The sequence below is a fragment of the Thamnophis sirtalis genome, unplaced genomic scaffold (genome assembly GCF_051295495.1).
Source record: "Thamnophis sirtalis isolate CommonGarterSnake01/CBP01778 unplaced genomic scaffold, rThaSir2_p1.2 scaffold_3, whole genome shotgun sequence".
In the NCBI taxonomy this organism is placed as follows: Eukaryota; Metazoa; Chordata; class Lepidosauria; order Squamata; family Natricidae; genus Thamnophis; species Thamnophis sirtalis.
Genome location: NW_028261383.1, coordinates 166848789 through 166867686, shown reverse-complemented (window position 1 = coordinate 166867686; position 18898 = coordinate 166848789). Strand labels below are relative to the sequence as shown.

The window sequence follows — 18898 nt, the reverse complement described above, 5'->3', positions numbered from 1 at the left end:
TTGTCTAACTCTCCTGAACCAAGCCGCCAATATTATTTTTGTTTTCTATAAAAAGGATCCGGGAACTCTGTGGGGCCCAGAGATATGTCTGAAAACCCAATTTCTGACGATTTCCCCCATGGGCTTGTATTTCCTGGTTGCTGAGCACCTAACAGGTGCGTGCAAAACCTATAGTTCCAGGAAAAATACATTTTCCCCACACATTGCTAATGCAAAAGAGATGATAAAGGGACCGAGGGAAGAATTTCTTGGGCTCTGGAAGGAGGCAAAACGTAAAACTATTTCAGGGACGATACTACTTGGCTGTTACTTGGCTTTTGCCTAAAAAGTAAGGATACCTGTTAAAATACTTGGGTGAGCCTACTAGCCTTAAGGCACCATGTAGTAGCAGTAGTAGCAGTAGCAGTTAGACTTATATACCGCTTCATAGGGCTTTCAGCCCTCTCTAAGCGGGTTGCAGAGTCAGCATATCGCCCCCAACAATCCGGGTCCTCATTTTACCCACCTCGGAAGGATGGAAGGCTGAGTCAACCTTGAGCCGGTGAGATTTGAACAGCTGAACTGCAGAATTGCAGTCAGCCTCTAGCTAACTCTGTTATTCCACTGCAGGGGAGAGCTAATCTCCATCATTCTTCAAACCCATAAACCAAATTACCACAATTCATGGGTGGACTGTGTGATGTGCAGTGACTGTAACCAGCATGCATCCTGAATTTGGGTGTCAGGCTTAATCATAACCTACTGTGGTTAGGGAGATGGCAAACTTCCTTCTCCAATCTTCTTCAGAGAAGGCAGATGGCATGTGTGGCACACTGGCACATGGTACAGTTAATGTATTGTGCAAACCAACCTGCTATGTTATAGTGTAACCCATCTTATCCATCATACAAGAGTGCTACGTGGATAAAAATGAGAACAATTACTGCCAGTTTGAAATCAGGGGGGGAAAAAAATGAGAACATGAATCTACCTCAGAAAATTGTACACATATATACACCGAAAAAGCAAAGGACGCTTTTTAAAAAGCAGATTGCAGGATGTGGCTTCCAATACAGACCATCTGGTGCATCACAAATCCACTGAAACAACTGAGCGAGCTTTCTTTTGCTTTTGAAAGGGGTGGTATTAGCAGAAAACAAGGAGGAAGCATCCAAAAGGGGCTCACGATAAGCAAGGTTAAAACAGGCTACTAAGGAGATCTGCAAGGGAAAAATCTTCAACCTTTGCTACCTATTCTGTTTCAGACTGCTTAAGACTCTTCAAAGAAGTGCTTTTTAAGTGTCTTGACCGCCAGCTCCCATCAGCCCCAGCCAGCATGATCTCTTTGCAGAAATATAGGCACATAAGCACATAAAGTACCAGGAAGACAAGAGCAGAAGCAGAACTCAGCAGCAGATCCTGATGACTCTTTTCAGTGATAAAGAATGAGAGTTATGAGGGCCCTGATCCCATTCTATCCTTTTACCAGGCTTTTCTGAGGTGGCTTTAGGTAAGCTGGATTTCTTTTGCGGTATTAAGGAGGAATGGCTTCTCTTAAAGGCCTCACTTTGTGGGAGCACCACACACGCTCCCACAGGGACACCATCTCTGCAAGCTGGGTCATACAGCTTCAAGGAGAACAAAGGCAGGTTTGTGATTTAATCCCAGCCATGAATCCAAGCTATATGTTTTCTATTCTTTCCTAAACATCATGATAATAATGATAATAACAATAATCATAATCATAATCATCATCCTGGCTGCGCAAGAACAAGCTATCCACACAAATGCCATTAAGGCCAAAATTGAAAAATCCTCTGATGATGCCAAATGCAGACTTTGCAAAGAAGTTGATGAAACTGTTGATCACATACTCAGCTGCTGTAAAAAAATCATGCAGACTGATTATAAATTGCGGCACAATTCAGTAGCACAAATGATCCACTGGAATTTGTGCAAAAATTATAATATTAAAAGAACAAAAAATTGGTGGGAACATAAGCCTGAAAAAGTCACCGAAAATCAGATGGTCAAGATCTTATGGGATTTTCGTATACAAACAGACAAAATACTGGCGTATAATACACCAGACATCACACTGGTTGAGAAAAATAAGGTTATAATCATAGACATCGCAATACTAGGTGATAGCAGAGTTGATGAGAAGGAACATGAAAAAAATCACGAAATACCAGGACTTAAAAATCGAAATTCAACGATTATGGCATAAACCAGCAGTGGTAATTCTAGTGGTAATCGGCACACTGGGTGCTATTCCAAAAGCACTGGAATTACATTTAAAACAGTTAAAAATTGACGAAATCACCATCAGTCAAATGCAAAAAGCTGCTTGGATCCGCATGCATATTACGAAAATACGTTACAACGTCCTAGGCCCCTGGGTGGGGCCCGACTAGTAATCAATGCCAAATCCAGCGAAACAACTGGCTACTGTGATACAATTCTGTTGTTGAGATAATAATAATAATAATAATAAAAAGAACTAAGTTAGATACAATTAAAGTTTTGATTATTAGGGGGAAAATGTTATGATACAGGATATAGTCAAATAAAGGAGGGATAAGAATAACAATGTATATATAGATATGGGTATAACGTAAGGAAACTGGATGTAAACTTTAAACAGTGATTTGGAAAGGAGGATTAGAAAACTTTGTTATTAAATATTATGGATGTTTAGCTAGAGTAGGACATAAGGATTTAGTGTTGGTGGAGGATTTTAGAAATAGTAATTGACAGACCAGTATGTGGTTATGTATTAAATTTTGGTATATTTTATGATGAAGGATGCTTAAACAATTATAGTCAAATGAAAATGGAGATATGATAATGGTGACATGTATAAATATTTGAGTTAAAATACTTGACTTAATATGAATTATGTTTGTTGACTGTGGAAGAGATGCACAAAAGTCTTTTTGTAACCAACTGATACACTTTCTATAGCATGTAAAGAAGGATGTTGTATTTGTTTTAAATTAAAAATTAAAAAAATATATTAAAAAAAATAAAAAAAGAATGACAACCATTTAAAGATAGAACATCAGACTAAACCTCACCCTCTCCTTATATCTCCTCCCAGTCAATCAACAGAAGCCTATGGCCATCTTTGTAGCTTCCTCCCTGCTTTTGGGTCATGTTCCATTGTGATATGTTTTGTATAAATTCTCCCAAACTTTGATAAGTATTGAAAAAGAAAGGAAAGGAAAGCAGAGAGCAGGCAGCAGAGTCTAAATTTGATAGCATTTCAGCAAACAGAGATCCATTTTCTTCCCCCATGGCTCAATTAATAAGAAAGGCAAGGTCGAGGATGGAAAAGGTACTATTTCTTCTTTTCCACACTGGCATCTACATCTGCCTGTAGAGACAGATATCCTATTACAATGAAGGGCACTGTGACTTCCCATCTGGACCACCAACCAGGTTGATACTGCAATGTTTCAGAAATTCTCTGCACCTCGTGTTCCTGGACCATCCTCTGATGGCCAGAAATGGGATTTTTAACAGTTTTTCCAACCATCCAACACAACTTCAAGAGTTTCTTAAAAGAAGAGTTGCTGGGTGCGTAGGAAGTGAAGGATCCTACATCCAGCTGCTTAGCCTGGATGGTTCCTTTTTAATTCAGTCACAAAAATAAGAGACCTCTTTGGTGCTGGCAACCTGAAGCAGGCAACCACAGGCATCTCCCAACTCTGACCCAGGCCTCAAACCAGTGGTGGGTTCCTACCAGTTCAGCTGAACTGGTAGTAGTTTGTTGGCCTGGGTCGCTGGAACTGGCAGCGACCCAGGCCTGCCACGCCACGAACCGGTTCTTCTTGTTTTTGGCTTCTGCGCATGCACAGAGCAATTTTTGTTGTACTGTGCCTGCACGCGCAGTGCGCACATGCAGGGCGTGTCTTTGAGCGAACTGGCAGTATCGGCTGCCGGAACCCACCACTGCTTTAAACCACTTGTTCATTCAAGTATCATTCTTGGTTACTGATGCTGCAAAGGCCTGTCTTTCGCCACAGCCTAAGCTTTTCTTTTAGCAACAGGCTAAGCTGGAGGTCACTGTTACGTTGCCAAAGAGAGAAAAAGTCAATTTTATGCTGGAAAACTGGCCTGCCGAGGATGGGAAACATTTTCTGCTTTGTGCAGGCACACCACACAAGAACAACAAAGAAGAAATTCAGAATATTAAGAAAACCTTTCTTGAACTAGGAGCCCTAGAGGAAAAACAGCAAGGTTAAAAAAAAAAAAACACCTTTAGTTTGTAAGTTGCCTGGAGTTCAGGAAAACTGTTTGCTTCAGCCTTACTTTAAAGAGGGAGAATTATACAGGCTGTTTTATACAACTAGCAATCCCTTTTGTAAAGCTGAGGGCAGAGCAATTTAGAATGGATTGATTTTTTTTTTTTTTTGGTCTTTTAATGACCCTCGTAATCCCCTACATAAGGGTGGAGTCAACTGAATGGAGCTGAGTGTTTACTGGCCGGATGCCCTTCCTGTCACCAATGCAGAGTTTACAGCTAATCTTTACTCATTGTGCCCAGAAAGAGAAAAGCTGCCACTACCTAGGATCGAACGCACAGCCTCCTGATTTGTGAGGCGAGAGCTCCACCTCAAGGCCACTGCACCAATCATTTAGAATGGATTGATTGTGCCTTTAAAAATCATATTTCACAGTTCCAAGATCAATGTGCCCTGAAAACAGTTTTACCACCTTTCCCAGAAGACCCAATGACAAGATTAACACCAATGTTCCTCCAGCTGTTTCGTAAGTATAAGAAGCAGGACCAATAAGCATGGCAAAGACAAAGATCGAAGGGCGTGTAGTTCAGCGATAGCAAGAGGGCCCTGGTACACATAAATGATTTACTTCATGGATGTGGCCATGTACAATGCAGTACAGGAGACACAGGTTTGGGCAAGAGGAACCCTTGGGAATGACTTGACTCTCTGGGTTGTGATTTTAAAAATCCTCTGCCACTGGCAAAGGCAGTCAAGACACATGGCGTCTGGGCCATATCTGACGGAACCAGAGGTGGGTTCCTGCCAGTTCGCACCAGTTCAGTAGAACCGGTTCGTCAAATCTACCGAACCGGTTAGAAGAGGTTCCACCAGTGGACACGGAAAGCAGGCCACACCTACAGAAGAGGTTCCAAAAATTTTTGAAACCCACCACACACACACACACACACACACACACACAAACTCACACAGAGAGAGAAAGAGAAAGGAAGGAAGGAAGAAAGAAATAAAAAAAGAAAAAGTGAGAGAGAGATGAAAGAAAAAAAGGAAAAAGGGACAGAGAGACAAAAGGAAGGAGAGAGAGAGAGAGAGAGAACACATGGCCGGCAAGCCACTCCCACCAGGTCACATGGCCAGCAAGCCACTCCCACAAAGGAGGCCACACCCACAGAGTAGGTTCAAAAAAATTTTGAAACCCACCACTGGACGGAACTCTCTCCAAAGTTCTCAATACTGAGGTTGATTCTCCAAGTTTTGAAACCTAACCATGTCATTCATCTATTACCAGTGAGCAGAGATGCCCAAATAAAGGACTGCCCTACAGTGGTGAGATTCAATTTTTTTTACTACCAGTTCTGTGGGTGTGGCTTGGTGGGCGTGGCAGGGGAAGGATACTGCAAAATCTCCATTCCCAACCCACTCCAGGGGAAGGTGACTGCAAAATCCCATTCCCTCCCGATCAGCTGGGACTCGGGAGGCAGAGCATAGATAGGGGTGGGGCCAGTGAGTATTTACCGGTTCTCCGAATTACTCAAAATTTCCGCTACTGGTTCTCCAGAACTGGTGAGAACCTGCTGAATACCATCTCTGCTACCCTAAGGAAATAGTCTCTTCCCCACCTTTGTTCATTCTACTTCAGCTATTATCCTGACTAGGCAGCCCGGCTCTGCTCCAATCCAAATCCATTATATCCTCTTTCCCCATTCAAAAAAGTGCAACATGGACAGATACAATAATTGCCCTTTCCAGCATTCTCTCTCTTCCCAGAAGACTCCCTGAGCTGATCTAATGTTTTAATGCTTAACTTCCCTGGGAGCAATTTCAACTTGCCTGGTTCCCGTCCCTTCAGACCACGCACAGCTGGGACAGCCAGGTGTGTGACTGGCCGCTATACAAGCCGGACAGCTGGCTTCCTATTCCTGTGGTGTCTGGCAATTGGAGACAGCGTCATTTCTCCCCCCTGGAGTACAGCTTATATTCATGACGATGCTGATCTAGGAGTTCTCAAAACTTGCTTGCCGATGCAAGTTCTGGAAATAGATGTGTATTTTGCTTCAAATATTTCATTTGTCCCCAGGATTGAATTCACGTCTTAAAAGCGATGTTATAACAGATGCTGATAGAAATCTACAAACTTGGACACGCTTTCAGGGAGGTTCACAGCTACAGGTGATCAGAGGACAAATCAGAATATCTGGTAGACTTTTAAATGCTTTGAGGAGGTCGGTCAGGATTTTTCCCTGACAGACAAAACAATTGTCTTCTCTAAAGGTTGTTGGAAAAAAACACTTGTGGAAAAACCAGAAGAGGATTTTTGCATGAAAAGACTCATGAATCCGATTCCTGATACGGATCACATATTCCTGGGCTGATTTTTTTAAAAATCAACCTGTAAGGATGTATCCATGAGATTATTTTATAGACAGCCTTTGATCTATGAATCTCAGGGTTCTAAGAGAAAGAGAAATTTGACCCAGTGACCCTGCGATCTGCTTGCTCCTTTTCTACCCCATCTTACCCCAGTTTGGATCAACTTCTAGACTTAAGTCAAGGAAGTCCTCTAAAAACCAAGGTGGAATAAGCTACATGTTTTACCTGTTGAAATGTAATGGTTAATTTAATACCAACACGAACTAGTTTTTCATTTACATTAGCTTGCAAAAATCTTACCTCCTATTCTTGGTTCCTGTACCTATGGCACACTTTGAAAGTGCTCATGAGATTCAAAAAGAAAGGTACCTGTTGTGGCCCAGCAGGTGCCGTTGGAGCTGCCACCAGACTCCGACAGCGAGGGGCCCTATGAGTCGGCTCTGGAGGAGGTGGAGGACCCTGGACAGGGTTCCGACTCCGAGCAGGGTGCAGAGAGGCTGGTTGGCCACCAGGAGGCACCTGAGCCTTGGACCAGTGGGAAGGAGACAAGGGAGAGTGAGACGGAGGCCAGTAATGAGTTGTTCCTGGATGCACGCCATCGAAGAGCTACTAGGTGTCAGGAACAATTACGCAATTACAGGAGGTGATTGTACTCAGCTGGTGGTCATTAGGCTCCTCTCCAGACTATAAAAAGCTACTTGTGCACACGGCCCTCTTTGCAGAAGTCAACACAGGATTGAATGTCAGAGGGCAGTACTGGGAGCTTGGCAGGCTGGATTGCTGCCAAACCTTATCTCTGTTTATTGCTGCCTGAGTTTGTCTGAGTTGCTGCCAAGGTCCTTATCTGTTCTGCTTGGCTTTCAACCACCGAGGTTTTGGTGTCTTGCTATTAAAATACATTCCAGTTAAGCTTGTCTCGGCATTCGTTACTGGACGGAGGAGGGGGGTCAGAACAGGTACCTAATCTCCACATTACATGGTCATGGTTATATGTACACACTATGCTTCTCCAGTAACCCAGGGCGAAAAAAGTTTACAATATGATATGAAGCACAGCATTCTTCTCCCGGAGAAGGTCAGGCCACGTGTTTGTGTACTTATTTGTTGTTGGTTTTTTGCGATGTTTCTGTACTGCCACAACCCAACACAATTCCTGGTGGCTGACATAAGAGCAATCAGAACAGTCAAAACAGAATCAATACTGAATTAAAAAAAATACACCAGATCAGATAATACTACTCAACGATGTGACTAGCCTTCCAACAGCAATTGCAAACTGACCCCGAACCCAGCCTTCCATCCTTCCGAGGTGGGTAAAATGAGGACCCAGATTGTTGGGGGCAATATGCTGACTCTCTGTAAACCGCTTAGAGAGGCCTGAAAGGCCTATGAAGCGGTATATAAGTCTACTGCTAAAAAAAAACCCTGTATGAAGCAACAGTGTTTTTACCGCCTTTCTAAAGGACTTCATGGTAGGCACCAAATACATCTCTAGGCAACGGCTACTGCACAGTGAAAGTGCTATCATAGAGGAACTCTGCTTCTGGATCCCTAGCTCACCAACCTCAGGCAGGAGGTGGGGGGGAGAGGAGGAGGGGGGAAACAGACCCTCCTTTCTTAGAATGAAAATACGAGGCAGTCCTAGAGATACCAGGTAGCCAAGCCACATAGGGCTTTACAGCTTACAATTAGCCCTTTTGAATTACACCCAAAAACGTATCAGAAGCCAATGCAGGACCAGCAAGAAGACCCTCAACACGGATATGATGGCTTACACATACTAATAAACAGCCAGCTGCATTTTGCACCAATTTCATTTCCCAGATAGTCTTCACAGGTGGCCCAAGGTAAAAACCATTGCAGTAGTCTAATTTCTAGTTGATGAGGGTGTGAGTTGCCGCGCGAGCGATTGTGGGTGCACCCCGGTACACCCACGTTACACCTATCCTCCGCGAGCTGCACTGGTTACCGATCGGTCTCCGGATACGCTTCAAGGTGCTAGTCGTAACTTATAAAGCCCTTCATGGTATTGGATCTGAGTACTTGAGAGACCGCCTGCTGCCAATTACCTCCCACAGACCCATTAGATCTCACAGGGTTGGCCTCCTCCGGGTGCCATCTACCAGCCAATGCCACCTGGCTATTACCCGGGGGAGGGCCTTCTCTGTGGCAGCTCCGGCCCTCTGGAATGAACTCCCCGCAGGGATTCGGACCCTCACCTCTCTCCAGGCCTTCCGAAAAGCCGTCAAAACCTGGCTTTGCCGGCAGGCCTGGGGGTGATGAGTTCCCTCCCCTCTCGATATGTATGGTTGTGCGACTGTTGCTTACTTTTATTATTGTATTTCGTTTTTTATGTTCCCCTTTTTCCCCCTTGAATTGTTCGCCGCCCTGAGTCCTCCCGGAGAAGGGCGGCATACAAATAATAAAATTTTATTCTATTCTATTCTTCACCAAGCTCTCCCTCTCCAATTAGGGCCACAGCCTGCACACCAGCTGAAACTGGGCAAAGGTTCCTTTGATCGTAGCTTCTAACTGCAGGTCTAGTCTAACAGCAGCTAAGAATCCAGGGAAACCCACAAGCCATGGACCTGCTTCTTCGAAGTGAGTACAACCCAGGATAATAATAGGAGCTAAATAAGAGTCAGATTTTTAAAAAATAAATAAATAGCCTTCTGTTGTGCCAGAATTCTGTTGGTTTCACTCCATTCAGATCTGCACCAGGATCAAGAACTCCATCATATTTCTTGCTTGGTCTGAGACGGATATATATGTATATAACTGAGGCATCAGCAGCATATTAATGCATCACCCCAAATTAATAAGATAACCCCCTCTCATCTGCTTTTTAAAAAATACACGAAACAGTTAGATTTTCAAAATTAGGAGAAAGAAGAGGAAATGTTGCAGCGCCCAACAAGAAAGCAACCAGCTGGCCAGCCTCTCTTTCTCTACTGATTGGAAACACCCACCCAGGAAAGAGCAGAAACACCATACAGTGCCTCCCTCCTCCAGTCCTTGCAGATATTTCAGAAGTATATCATGGTCATTGGTACTACATGCTAAAGGAACCAAGAAGGACGCACTCTTCTTACCTAACAAAGCCAACAAAAGTCATTCATCAGAGTTACCGGTTACATTTTTCCATTCTGTTTCCAGGCCTGAATCCAGACTAAAAAAAAATATGTCGAGATAATCTACTTCTCTTAAAGTCTGCAGCTGATGCCTCCTCTACCTCCTCCCTACAAAAAGGAAGGTTGGAGATGCAGTGGAGGTTTTCCAATGCTTGGATCCAAGAAAGGCTTCTTTAACAAGGAATACGCTGCAGCTCTATGGCAACTGGTACAACCTCTTCTCCTAGTGCTGATCATCTCGTGAACTCAACTAGTAGTTTGCCCCACAAGTGGTGGATCTCCGTGACCCGTCAAAACCGCGTTCCACAAAAGCGCGGTCGACGAAATCGCGTATGTGACATCATCACAACGCGACGAAAAAGATCGAAAAATTGAAATAAAAATTAAATTACAGCAAGCCGATTCACATAAAGGTAAGGGTTAGGTTAAGGGTTAGGGTTAGGGTTAGGTTAAGGGTTAGGGTTAGGTTTAGAGCGTTAGGGTTATGTTTGGCATTAGGTTAAGGGTTAGCGTTAGGTTTTTTGTTAGGTTAAAGGTTAGGTTTAGGGTTAGGTTTAGGGTTAGGTTAAGGGTTAGGTTTAGGGTTACGTTTAGGGTTAGGTTTGGGGGGGTTAGGGTAAGGTTTTCGCTTTATTTTTACAATTTTCGATCTTTTTTGTCGCGCTGTGATGACGTCACATACGCGCTTTCGTCGTCCGCGATTTTGTCGTCCGCGGTTTTGTGGTGGAACCGTGGATCTCATGCCTCAGCACATCCTATATCCATCCCTTGTAGTTGAGAAATGAATCCCAGATAGCAATACAGAATATTATCCAATCAACCTCTCCTATTCTGCCCACAGAGAGCTCAGATTTTTGCATATATGAGCAATTTTTATTGGCAAACCATTGCAAAAGTAACTCATAACAGCTGCAAATGGATCGTTGTGCCTGCTCTTTCTCCACAGGGAGCAAAGGTAGAGAAAAGCTGGCATTTGGCCGCCTTTACCACAAAAGCCTGGGCTTTACGTGTAAATGTGTCTTTCAAAGCGAATTTCTACAAGTTCCCAAAATACATTTGGAAAAAAAAACACCTGAATTAGTCATCCTGTTGAAACAAAAGGAATGCTTTCAAGGCCGTTGAGTTTTGCTTTGAAGGCAAAATGACTTAAAAGTAGGAATATTTCTGAAATGAGCAAATTGTAAAACCCACTAAAACTATTCAGTACTAAAGGGATTCTAGGCAAGGGGTTGAAGCTACTAAAACAAAAACATGCTTTCCGATACCAAAATTCAGAATAAGAAGACAGCTTTGCCTTTGAGAGTTAATTGCCCCAATGGCTTTCTGGACTACTGGCTGAATTACAACACTGAATATAGTGGAGATGGGGGAAAAAAACCCAAACTCCTATATACACAAAGCCATTGTCCCCTCTCCCCTCTGCAGGCATGATGGTCCCCTCTTACCTGTCCTACTCTTGCTGTTGGTCAAGATTTCCTGCAGGCGCTCCTGAAGTTTATCTGCTCGCTTCCTTTCTAGATGAAGCTGTCTTTTGAGGTCCTTCAACTGTTCAGGGGAAGAGAGAGATGTGGAGGATATCAAGGTTGGATTCACTGATGCTTAGTCCCACCACTGGCTGACCCATCCCCAATTTAGCCCTCTTTGCACAAGCTAAGCAAAGAAGCCTGCTATCCAGCACACGCATAATATAGGAAGTCCTCAGTTAGCTAACGTAATTGGGGCCAGGAACTCATTCGCTAACCGACACGGTCATAAAGCATAAAATCATGTGGCCATGCCAACTTACAATAGTAGTTCTGGCCGTGCCAGTTGCAATTATTAAGTGAATTATGTACGGTCATTAAGCGCAATATCACATGACTGACTTGTGACTTGCTGCTGGCTTCCCCACTGAACTTTGTTGGAAGCCAGCAGTGAAGATCACAAATAGCAATCATGTGACTGCAAGACACCACAACTGTCATAACTGTGCATCAATTGCCAAGTGTACTGCCACATGCCCATGATTGTGGAGGCACTACAAGAACTTTGGGAAACAGCTATAAGACCCCTTATTCAGTGCAACTGTAACTCTGAATGATCACTGAATGAGTGGCCATTAAGTTTTACCTGTACTTCTCTTTCATTAGTGTTGGACTACAATCACCTGTTCTACACAAAAAGATAATAGCAATAGCAATAGCAGTTAGACTTATATACTGCTTCATAATACTTTCAGCCCTCTCTAAGCGGTTTACAGAGTCAGCATATTGCCCCCAACAACAATCCGGGTCCTCATTTTACCCACCTCGGAAGGATGGAAGGCTGAGTCAACCCTGAGCCGGTGAGATTTGAACAGCCGAACTGCAGTCAGCTGAAGTGGCCTGCAGTGCTGCATTTAACCACTGCGCCACCTCGGCTCTTAACTATAAGGCTTGTGAAGGTGTCATTTGACATTTCTGTAGGTACTACATTCATATTGGCGGACATGAGGAAATCTTGGAATCGCAACACTGCAATTAAGGTCAGAAAATACAACAAAGGCAGTTTTGAAGAGTTTGGAATTAGGCATTGGCTAGACATCTGCATGATTTAGCAATCTGCAATTGGTGGCCTGTACTGGATGGAAGGAAGAGTTTTCCAGTAGTGTCAGGACCATGAGGATATCATCCATCAGGGGAACCATCTCCAGCTTCTGGAATAATCTTTATTCAGGCAACTCATATTATTCTTTCTGGTTACTTAAACCAGCCACAGTGAGAAGAAGCCAGACCAGCAGGGCGTAAGAGAAGTGGGGATGACTCCATTGCAATTTATTGTGCTTAAGGGGAAAGGGTGTTGTGGCTCGGCAGGAGCCGTTGGAGCTGCCACCAAACTCCGACAGTGAGGGGTCTTATGAGTCAGCCCTGGAGGATGCGGAGGACCCTGGACAGGGTTCCGAATCCAAGCACAGCGCAGAGAAACTAGTTGGTCACCAGGTGATGCCTGAGCCTTGGATCAGTGGGGAGGAGACGAGAGAATGATATAGAAACCACCTGTGAGTTGTTCCGGGATGCATGCCGTCGAAGGGCTACTCGGCGTTAAGAACAACTGCATAATCATCAGAGGTGATTACGCTCAGCTGATGCTCATTAAGATCCTCTCCTGATTATAAAAGAGACTGCTTGTGCCACGCCCTTCTGCAGAAGTCAACGTTAAGGATTAACAGGAAACAAACTTGGCAGGCTGGATTGCTGCCAGAGTTTGTTTGCATTGCTGCCAAAGTTTGTAGGACTTGCTACCAGAGCGCTTATCTCTTTGTTTATGTGCCTTGCAGCCAACGAGAGTCTGGACTGATTAAACAACATTCTCATTTAAGTTGGTTTCGGCGTTCGTTCCTGGACGGAGAAGGGGGGGGGGTCAGAACAAGGGGTTTCATCAGTTTGTTTTATTACCCTAGTAACAATAAAAATATTTCCAGAAAACCAAATAGTTCCTGTTTGCCAGGTTCAGAGGGCCTGATGTTTCCAACCTTCTCTTTTAACTGTGGTGGTAGACTGGAATTTAGCAGGCTTGTCTTAAACTCTGCCAGCAATTCTCAACCTCACATTTTCTTTCTAAAAGAGCCGAGGTGGCGCAGTGGTTAAATGCAGCACTGCAGGCTACTTCAGCTGACTGCAGTTCAGCAGTTCGGCTGTTCAAATCTCAGCGGCTCAAGGTTGACTCAGCCTTCCATCCTTCCGAGGTGGGTAAAATGAGGACCCAGATTGTTGGGGGCGATATGCTGACTCTGTAAACCGCTTAGAGAGGGCTGAAAGCCCTATGAAGCGGTATATAAGTCTAACTGCTATTGCTATTCTTCAGATGTCACAAAGAGGATGGAACAAAAATGTCCTGTCCTGATAAAATAATCTCAACGGTTAATTAGAAAGAGACAAAGGACAGCAAGCTGAGTGTCACAATAGCTCAACCAGCAAGACCAAGTATGATGTCCACATTCCTATACCCCCTCCCAATTTCCATAAAGAATCTCTCCAACTTACTGCTGCACTTCCTTTCTTCTCCAGGATCCGTTGCCCATCTACTGTGTCCTTCACTTCCTGCCAGAGAGACATGGACTTCATAAGTCAAAATGGTACATCTCATCTTTACAATGGCCCAGAGGTGGGTTCCTACCAGTTCGCACCTATTCGGTAGAACCGGTTCGTCAAATCTACCGAACTGGTTAGAAGAGGTTCCACCAGGGGACCCGGAAAGCAGGCCACACTTACAGAAGAGGTTCCAAAATTTTTTGAAACCCACCACTGGTCCTTGGATATGATTATTCTACACTATCATGCTCATATTTATAAAACTCAGGGCCTCTGTGAAAGGTAAGGATGACTGCTGCGTTTGTGGTGCAATCAGAACATTGCGTGTGTTGAAGTTGTTTTAACGCAAACCAAAGATGCCTTTTAAAGAATAAGTTTACATCATATTCTTATGCATGCCAATGCTGTGTGTGAGGAATTTAAGGTGGTTCTGACAAGTGTTGTCGGCATCTTCATATCCGGTCACATGGGTGGCAAGCCACTCCCATCCGGTCACATGGGCGGCAAGCCACTCCCACAAAGGAGGCCACACCCACAGAGTAGGTTCGAACAATTTTTGAAACCCACCACTGCAATGGCCCCTCTTTGTAAAGCAGGACCACTGAGCTGCAAGTGAAGGGATCTCTTTATCACTTTCATATACCAGGGCTGGGATAGAAGTTTCCGCTACTCTGAAAATGTCATACTATGAAAGGGGAAAAAATGTGCCAAAGCTGCTTCCCCTAGCTTTATCTCCAATCCCAGTCACATTCTAGGAATTCCTTTTTCCTTTCCCTTAGCTGTTCTTATATTTTACAATTAGCCCATCTACCACAAAAAAGGGTACAATCACAAACTGTAGAAAGGCACAGAGGTGACTTTTGAGACGTGTGTGGCAACTTAATAAAGCAGAAGCTTAGCCTGGGAAAACATGAGAAAAAAAAGCTAATTTCTATATGATGTTACTTCTTTTGGCAAGGACTCAAAAATAAATAACTGCACAACTTCTCTCAATTTGCCATTATTAGTTTGGAATTTTGTTCTAATAGTATTTTATCTGGATTTATTTTAGTATCTTTGTTCTTATTCTTAGATTTTACTATACAGGTAGTCCTCGGCTTATGACCACAGTGGAGCCTAAATTTCTGTTGCTAAGTAAGTCATTGGTTAAGTGAGCTTTGCCCCATTTTACAACTTTTCTTGCCACGGTTGTTAAGTGGATCACTGCAGGTGTTAAGTTAGTAAAACGGTTGTTAAGTGAGTCTGGCTTCTCCCTTGACTTTGTTTGTCAGAAGGTCACAAAAGGTGATCACATGACCCCGGAACACTGTGATCGTCATAAATATGAACCACTTGTCAAGCATCTGAATTTTGATCACATAAGCATGAGGCGGCTGCAATGGTCGTAAGTGTGAAAAATAAGTCATTTTTTCCAGTGCCATTGTAACTTTGGTCACTAAATGAACTATTGTAAGGACTACCTGTACTTCTTGTTCTTCTATTATAGACACATATAGAAGAATGTATTATTTCTATGGTATTATTAATATAATTATTTAATGTACTATTTCTCATCCGGAGTAGACTGTTGTTTCTCTATATCATAATATATGCGGGTATACGCATAATTTAATATTTAATTATTTTATCATGTTTATGTAGTGTATATTGGAGGTGGTAACCCTTTGAGAGCTGTATGCAACAAAATTTCATTTTAATGAATGCCGATTACCTTCAAAGTGACAAAATTAATCTACTATTATTATTATTCGCAACAACAGAATTGTATCACAGCGGCCAGTTGTTTCGCTGGATTTGGCATTGATTACTAGTCGAACCCCACCCAGGGGCCTAGGACGTCATAACGTATTTTCGTAATATGCATGCAGATCCAAGCAGTGCGGCTTTTTGCATTTGACTGATGGTGATTTTGTCAATTTTTAACTGTTTTAAATGTAATTCCAGTGCTTTTGGAATAGCACCCAGTGTGCCAATTACCACTGGAATTACCACTGCTGGTTTGTGCCATAATAGTTGAACTTCGATTTTCAAGTCCCGGTATTTTGCGATTTTTTCATGTTCCTTCTCGGCGCCCCTGCTATCACCTGGTATTGCGATGTCTATGATTGTGACCTTATTTTTCTCAACCAGTGTGATGTCTGGTGTATTATGCGCCACTATTTTGTCGGTTTGTATACGGAAATCCCACAAGATCTTGACCATCTGATTTTCGGTGACTTTTTCAGGCTGATGTTCCCACCAGTTTGTTGCTGTTTCAATATTATAATTTTTGCACAAGTTCCAATGGATCATTTGTGCTACTGAATTGTGCCGCAATTTATAATCAGTCTGCCCAATTTTTTTACAGCAGCTGAGTATGTGATCAACAGTTTCATCAGCTTCTTTGCAAAGTCTGCATTTGGCATCATCAGAGGATTTTTCGATTTTGGCCTTAATGGCATTTGTGCAGATAGCTTGTTCTTGCGCAGCCAGGATTAGTGACTCTGTTTCTTTCTTTAATGTACCTGCTGTTAACCGTAACCAAGTTTGTTCACTGTCCACTTTATCTTTTATTTTTTCCAGAAATTGGCCATGCAGTGCTTTGTTCTGCCAACTCTCCATTCTTGATTTTATCACATCTTTTCTGTATTCTTGTTTCGTCTGTTGGGCCTTCAGTAGATTTTTGTTCTTTACTTTGATTAATAGATGTTCTTGACTTTCTTTTAAATAATCAGCCAGTGCATGTTTTTCTTCTTCAACTGTTTGCTTCACTTGTAATAATCCTCTGCCACCTGATTTCCGGGGCAGGTATAATCTATCAGTATCACCACATGGTTGTAAACTGTAGTGCATTGTCATTAGTTTCCTGGTTTTTCGGTCCAAAATGTCCAAATCAGCTTGTGTCCAGTTAACTATTCCAGCTGTGTATCTTATAACTGGTATTGCCCAGGTATTTATGGCCTTGATTGTATTTCCACCATTCAATTTAGATTTCAAAATTTTCCTAACTCTGTTGGTATATTCTCCCCTGACAATAGTTTTTACTTTTCCATGCAGAATGCCTAAGTATTTGTAGGCTTCATTTTCGTTGCATTTAATTAGTTGGCCATTGGGCATTTCAATTCCCTCACATGCAGTGATTTTGCCCCTTTTTATGGATACAGTGGCGCATTTTTCCATGCCAAACTGCATTGAAATATCGGTGCTGAATACTCGGACTGTGTTTGTCAATGATTGGATTTCTATTTCTGACTTTCCATAGAGTTTCAAATCATCCATATATAGTAAATGCGAAATTTTTTCAACTTCTTTGGCTGTTTGGTAGCCTAATTTCATTTTTTTTTAAGATTACTGATAGTGGGATCATTGCGATGATGAAGAGAAGAGGTGAAAGTGAATCACCCTGGAAAATTCCTCGCTTGATATTAACCATTCCGTAGATCACATTCCCTACTGCCAACTCAGTTCTCCATTGTTTCATCGCCTTTTCAGTAAAGGATGTAATATTTTTGCTAATGCCAGTTGTTTCTAAGCATTTTATGATCCAATTATCATCATCATTATTATTATTATTATTATTATTATTATTATTATTATTATTATTATTATTATACAATTGTATCACAGCGGCCTGTTGTTTCGCCGGATTTGGCATTGGTTACTAGTCGGGCCCCACCCAGGGGCCTAGGACGTCGTAACGTATTTTCGTAATATGCGTGCAGATCCAAGCAGTGCGGCTTTTTGCATTTGACTGATGGTGATTTTGTCAATTTTTAACTGTTTTAAATGTAATCCCAGTGCTTTTGGTATAGCACCCAGTGTGCCAATTACCACTGGAATTATCACTGCTGGTTTGTGCAATGGTCGTTGAATTTCGATTTTTAAGTCCTGGTATCTTGCGATTTTTTCATGTTCCTTCTCGGCGGCCCTGCTATCACCTGGTATTGCGATGTCTATGATTATAACCTTATTTTTCTCAACCAGTGTGTTGTCTGGTGTATTATGCGACAGTATTTTGTCTGTTTGTATGCGAAAATCCCAGAAGATCTTGACCATCTGATTTTCGGTGACTTTTTCAGGCTGATGTTCCCACCAGTTTGTTGCTGTTTCAATATTATAATTTTTGCACAAGTTCCAATGGATCATTTGTGCTACTGAATTGTGCCGCAATTTATAATCAGTCTGCCCAATTTTCTTACAGCAGCTGAGTATGTGATCAACAGTTTCATCAGCTTCTTTGCAAAGTCTGCATTTGGCATCATCAGAGGATTTTTCGATTTTGGCCTTAATGGCATTTGTGCAGATAGCTTGTTCTTGCGCAGCCAGGATTAGTGACTCTGTTTCTTTCTTTAATGTACCTGTTAACCATAACCAAGTTTGTTCACTGTCCACTTTATCTTTTATTTTTTCCAGAAATTGGCCATGCAGTGCTTTGTTCTGCCAACTCTCCATTCTTGATTTTATCACATCTTTTCTGTATTCTTGTTTCGTCTGTTGGGCCTTCAGTAGATTTTTGTTCTTTACTTTGATTAATAGATGTTCTTGACTTTCTTTTAAATAATCAGCCAGTGCATGTTTTTCTTCTTCAACTGTTTGCTTCACTTGTAATAATCCTCTGCCACCTGATTTCCGGGGCAGGTATAATCTATCAGTATCACCACATGGATGTAAACTGTAGTGCATTGTCATTAGTTTCCTGGTTTTTCGGTCCAAAATGTCAAAATCAGCTTGTGTCCAGTTAACTATTCCAGCTGTGTATCTTATAACTGGTATTGCCCAGGTATTTATGGCCTTGATTGTATTTCCACCATTCAATTTAGATTTCAAAATTTTCCTAACTCTGTTGGTATATTCTCCCCTGACAATAGTTTTTACTTTTCCATGCAGAATGCCTAAGTATTTGTAGGCTTCATTTTCATTGCATTTAATTAGTTGGCCATTGGGCATTTCAATTCCCTCACATGCAGTGATTTTGCCCCTTTTTATGGATACAGTGGCGCATTTTTCCATGCCAAACTGCATTGAAATATCGGTGCTCAATACTCAGACTGTGTTTGTCAATGATTGGATTTCTATTTCTGACTTTCCATAGAGTTTCAAATCATCCATAAATAGTAAATGCGAAATTTTTTCAGCTTCT

At 42.4% G+C, this 18898-nt stretch overlaps 1 protein-coding gene across 1 annotated transcript in view; it reads right to left on the bottom strand.

Annotated features, from left to right (window-relative positions):
- GRIPAP1 (GRIP1 associated protein 1) overlaps positions 1 to 18898 on the bottom strand; it is a 94382-nt gene that overhangs the window by 32814 nt on the left and 42670 nt on the right. Inside the window, exons 20-21 of the mRNA XM_087710781.1 lie at positions 13732 to 13788; positions 11176 to 11275 (exon numbers count right to left, since the gene is read on the bottom strand). Of these exons, the coding sequence (XP_087566907.1) occupies positions 11176 to 11275; positions 13732 to 13788 (157 nt within the window). The remainder of the gene's footprint in view (positions 1 to 11175; positions 11276 to 13731; positions 13789 to 18898) is intronic.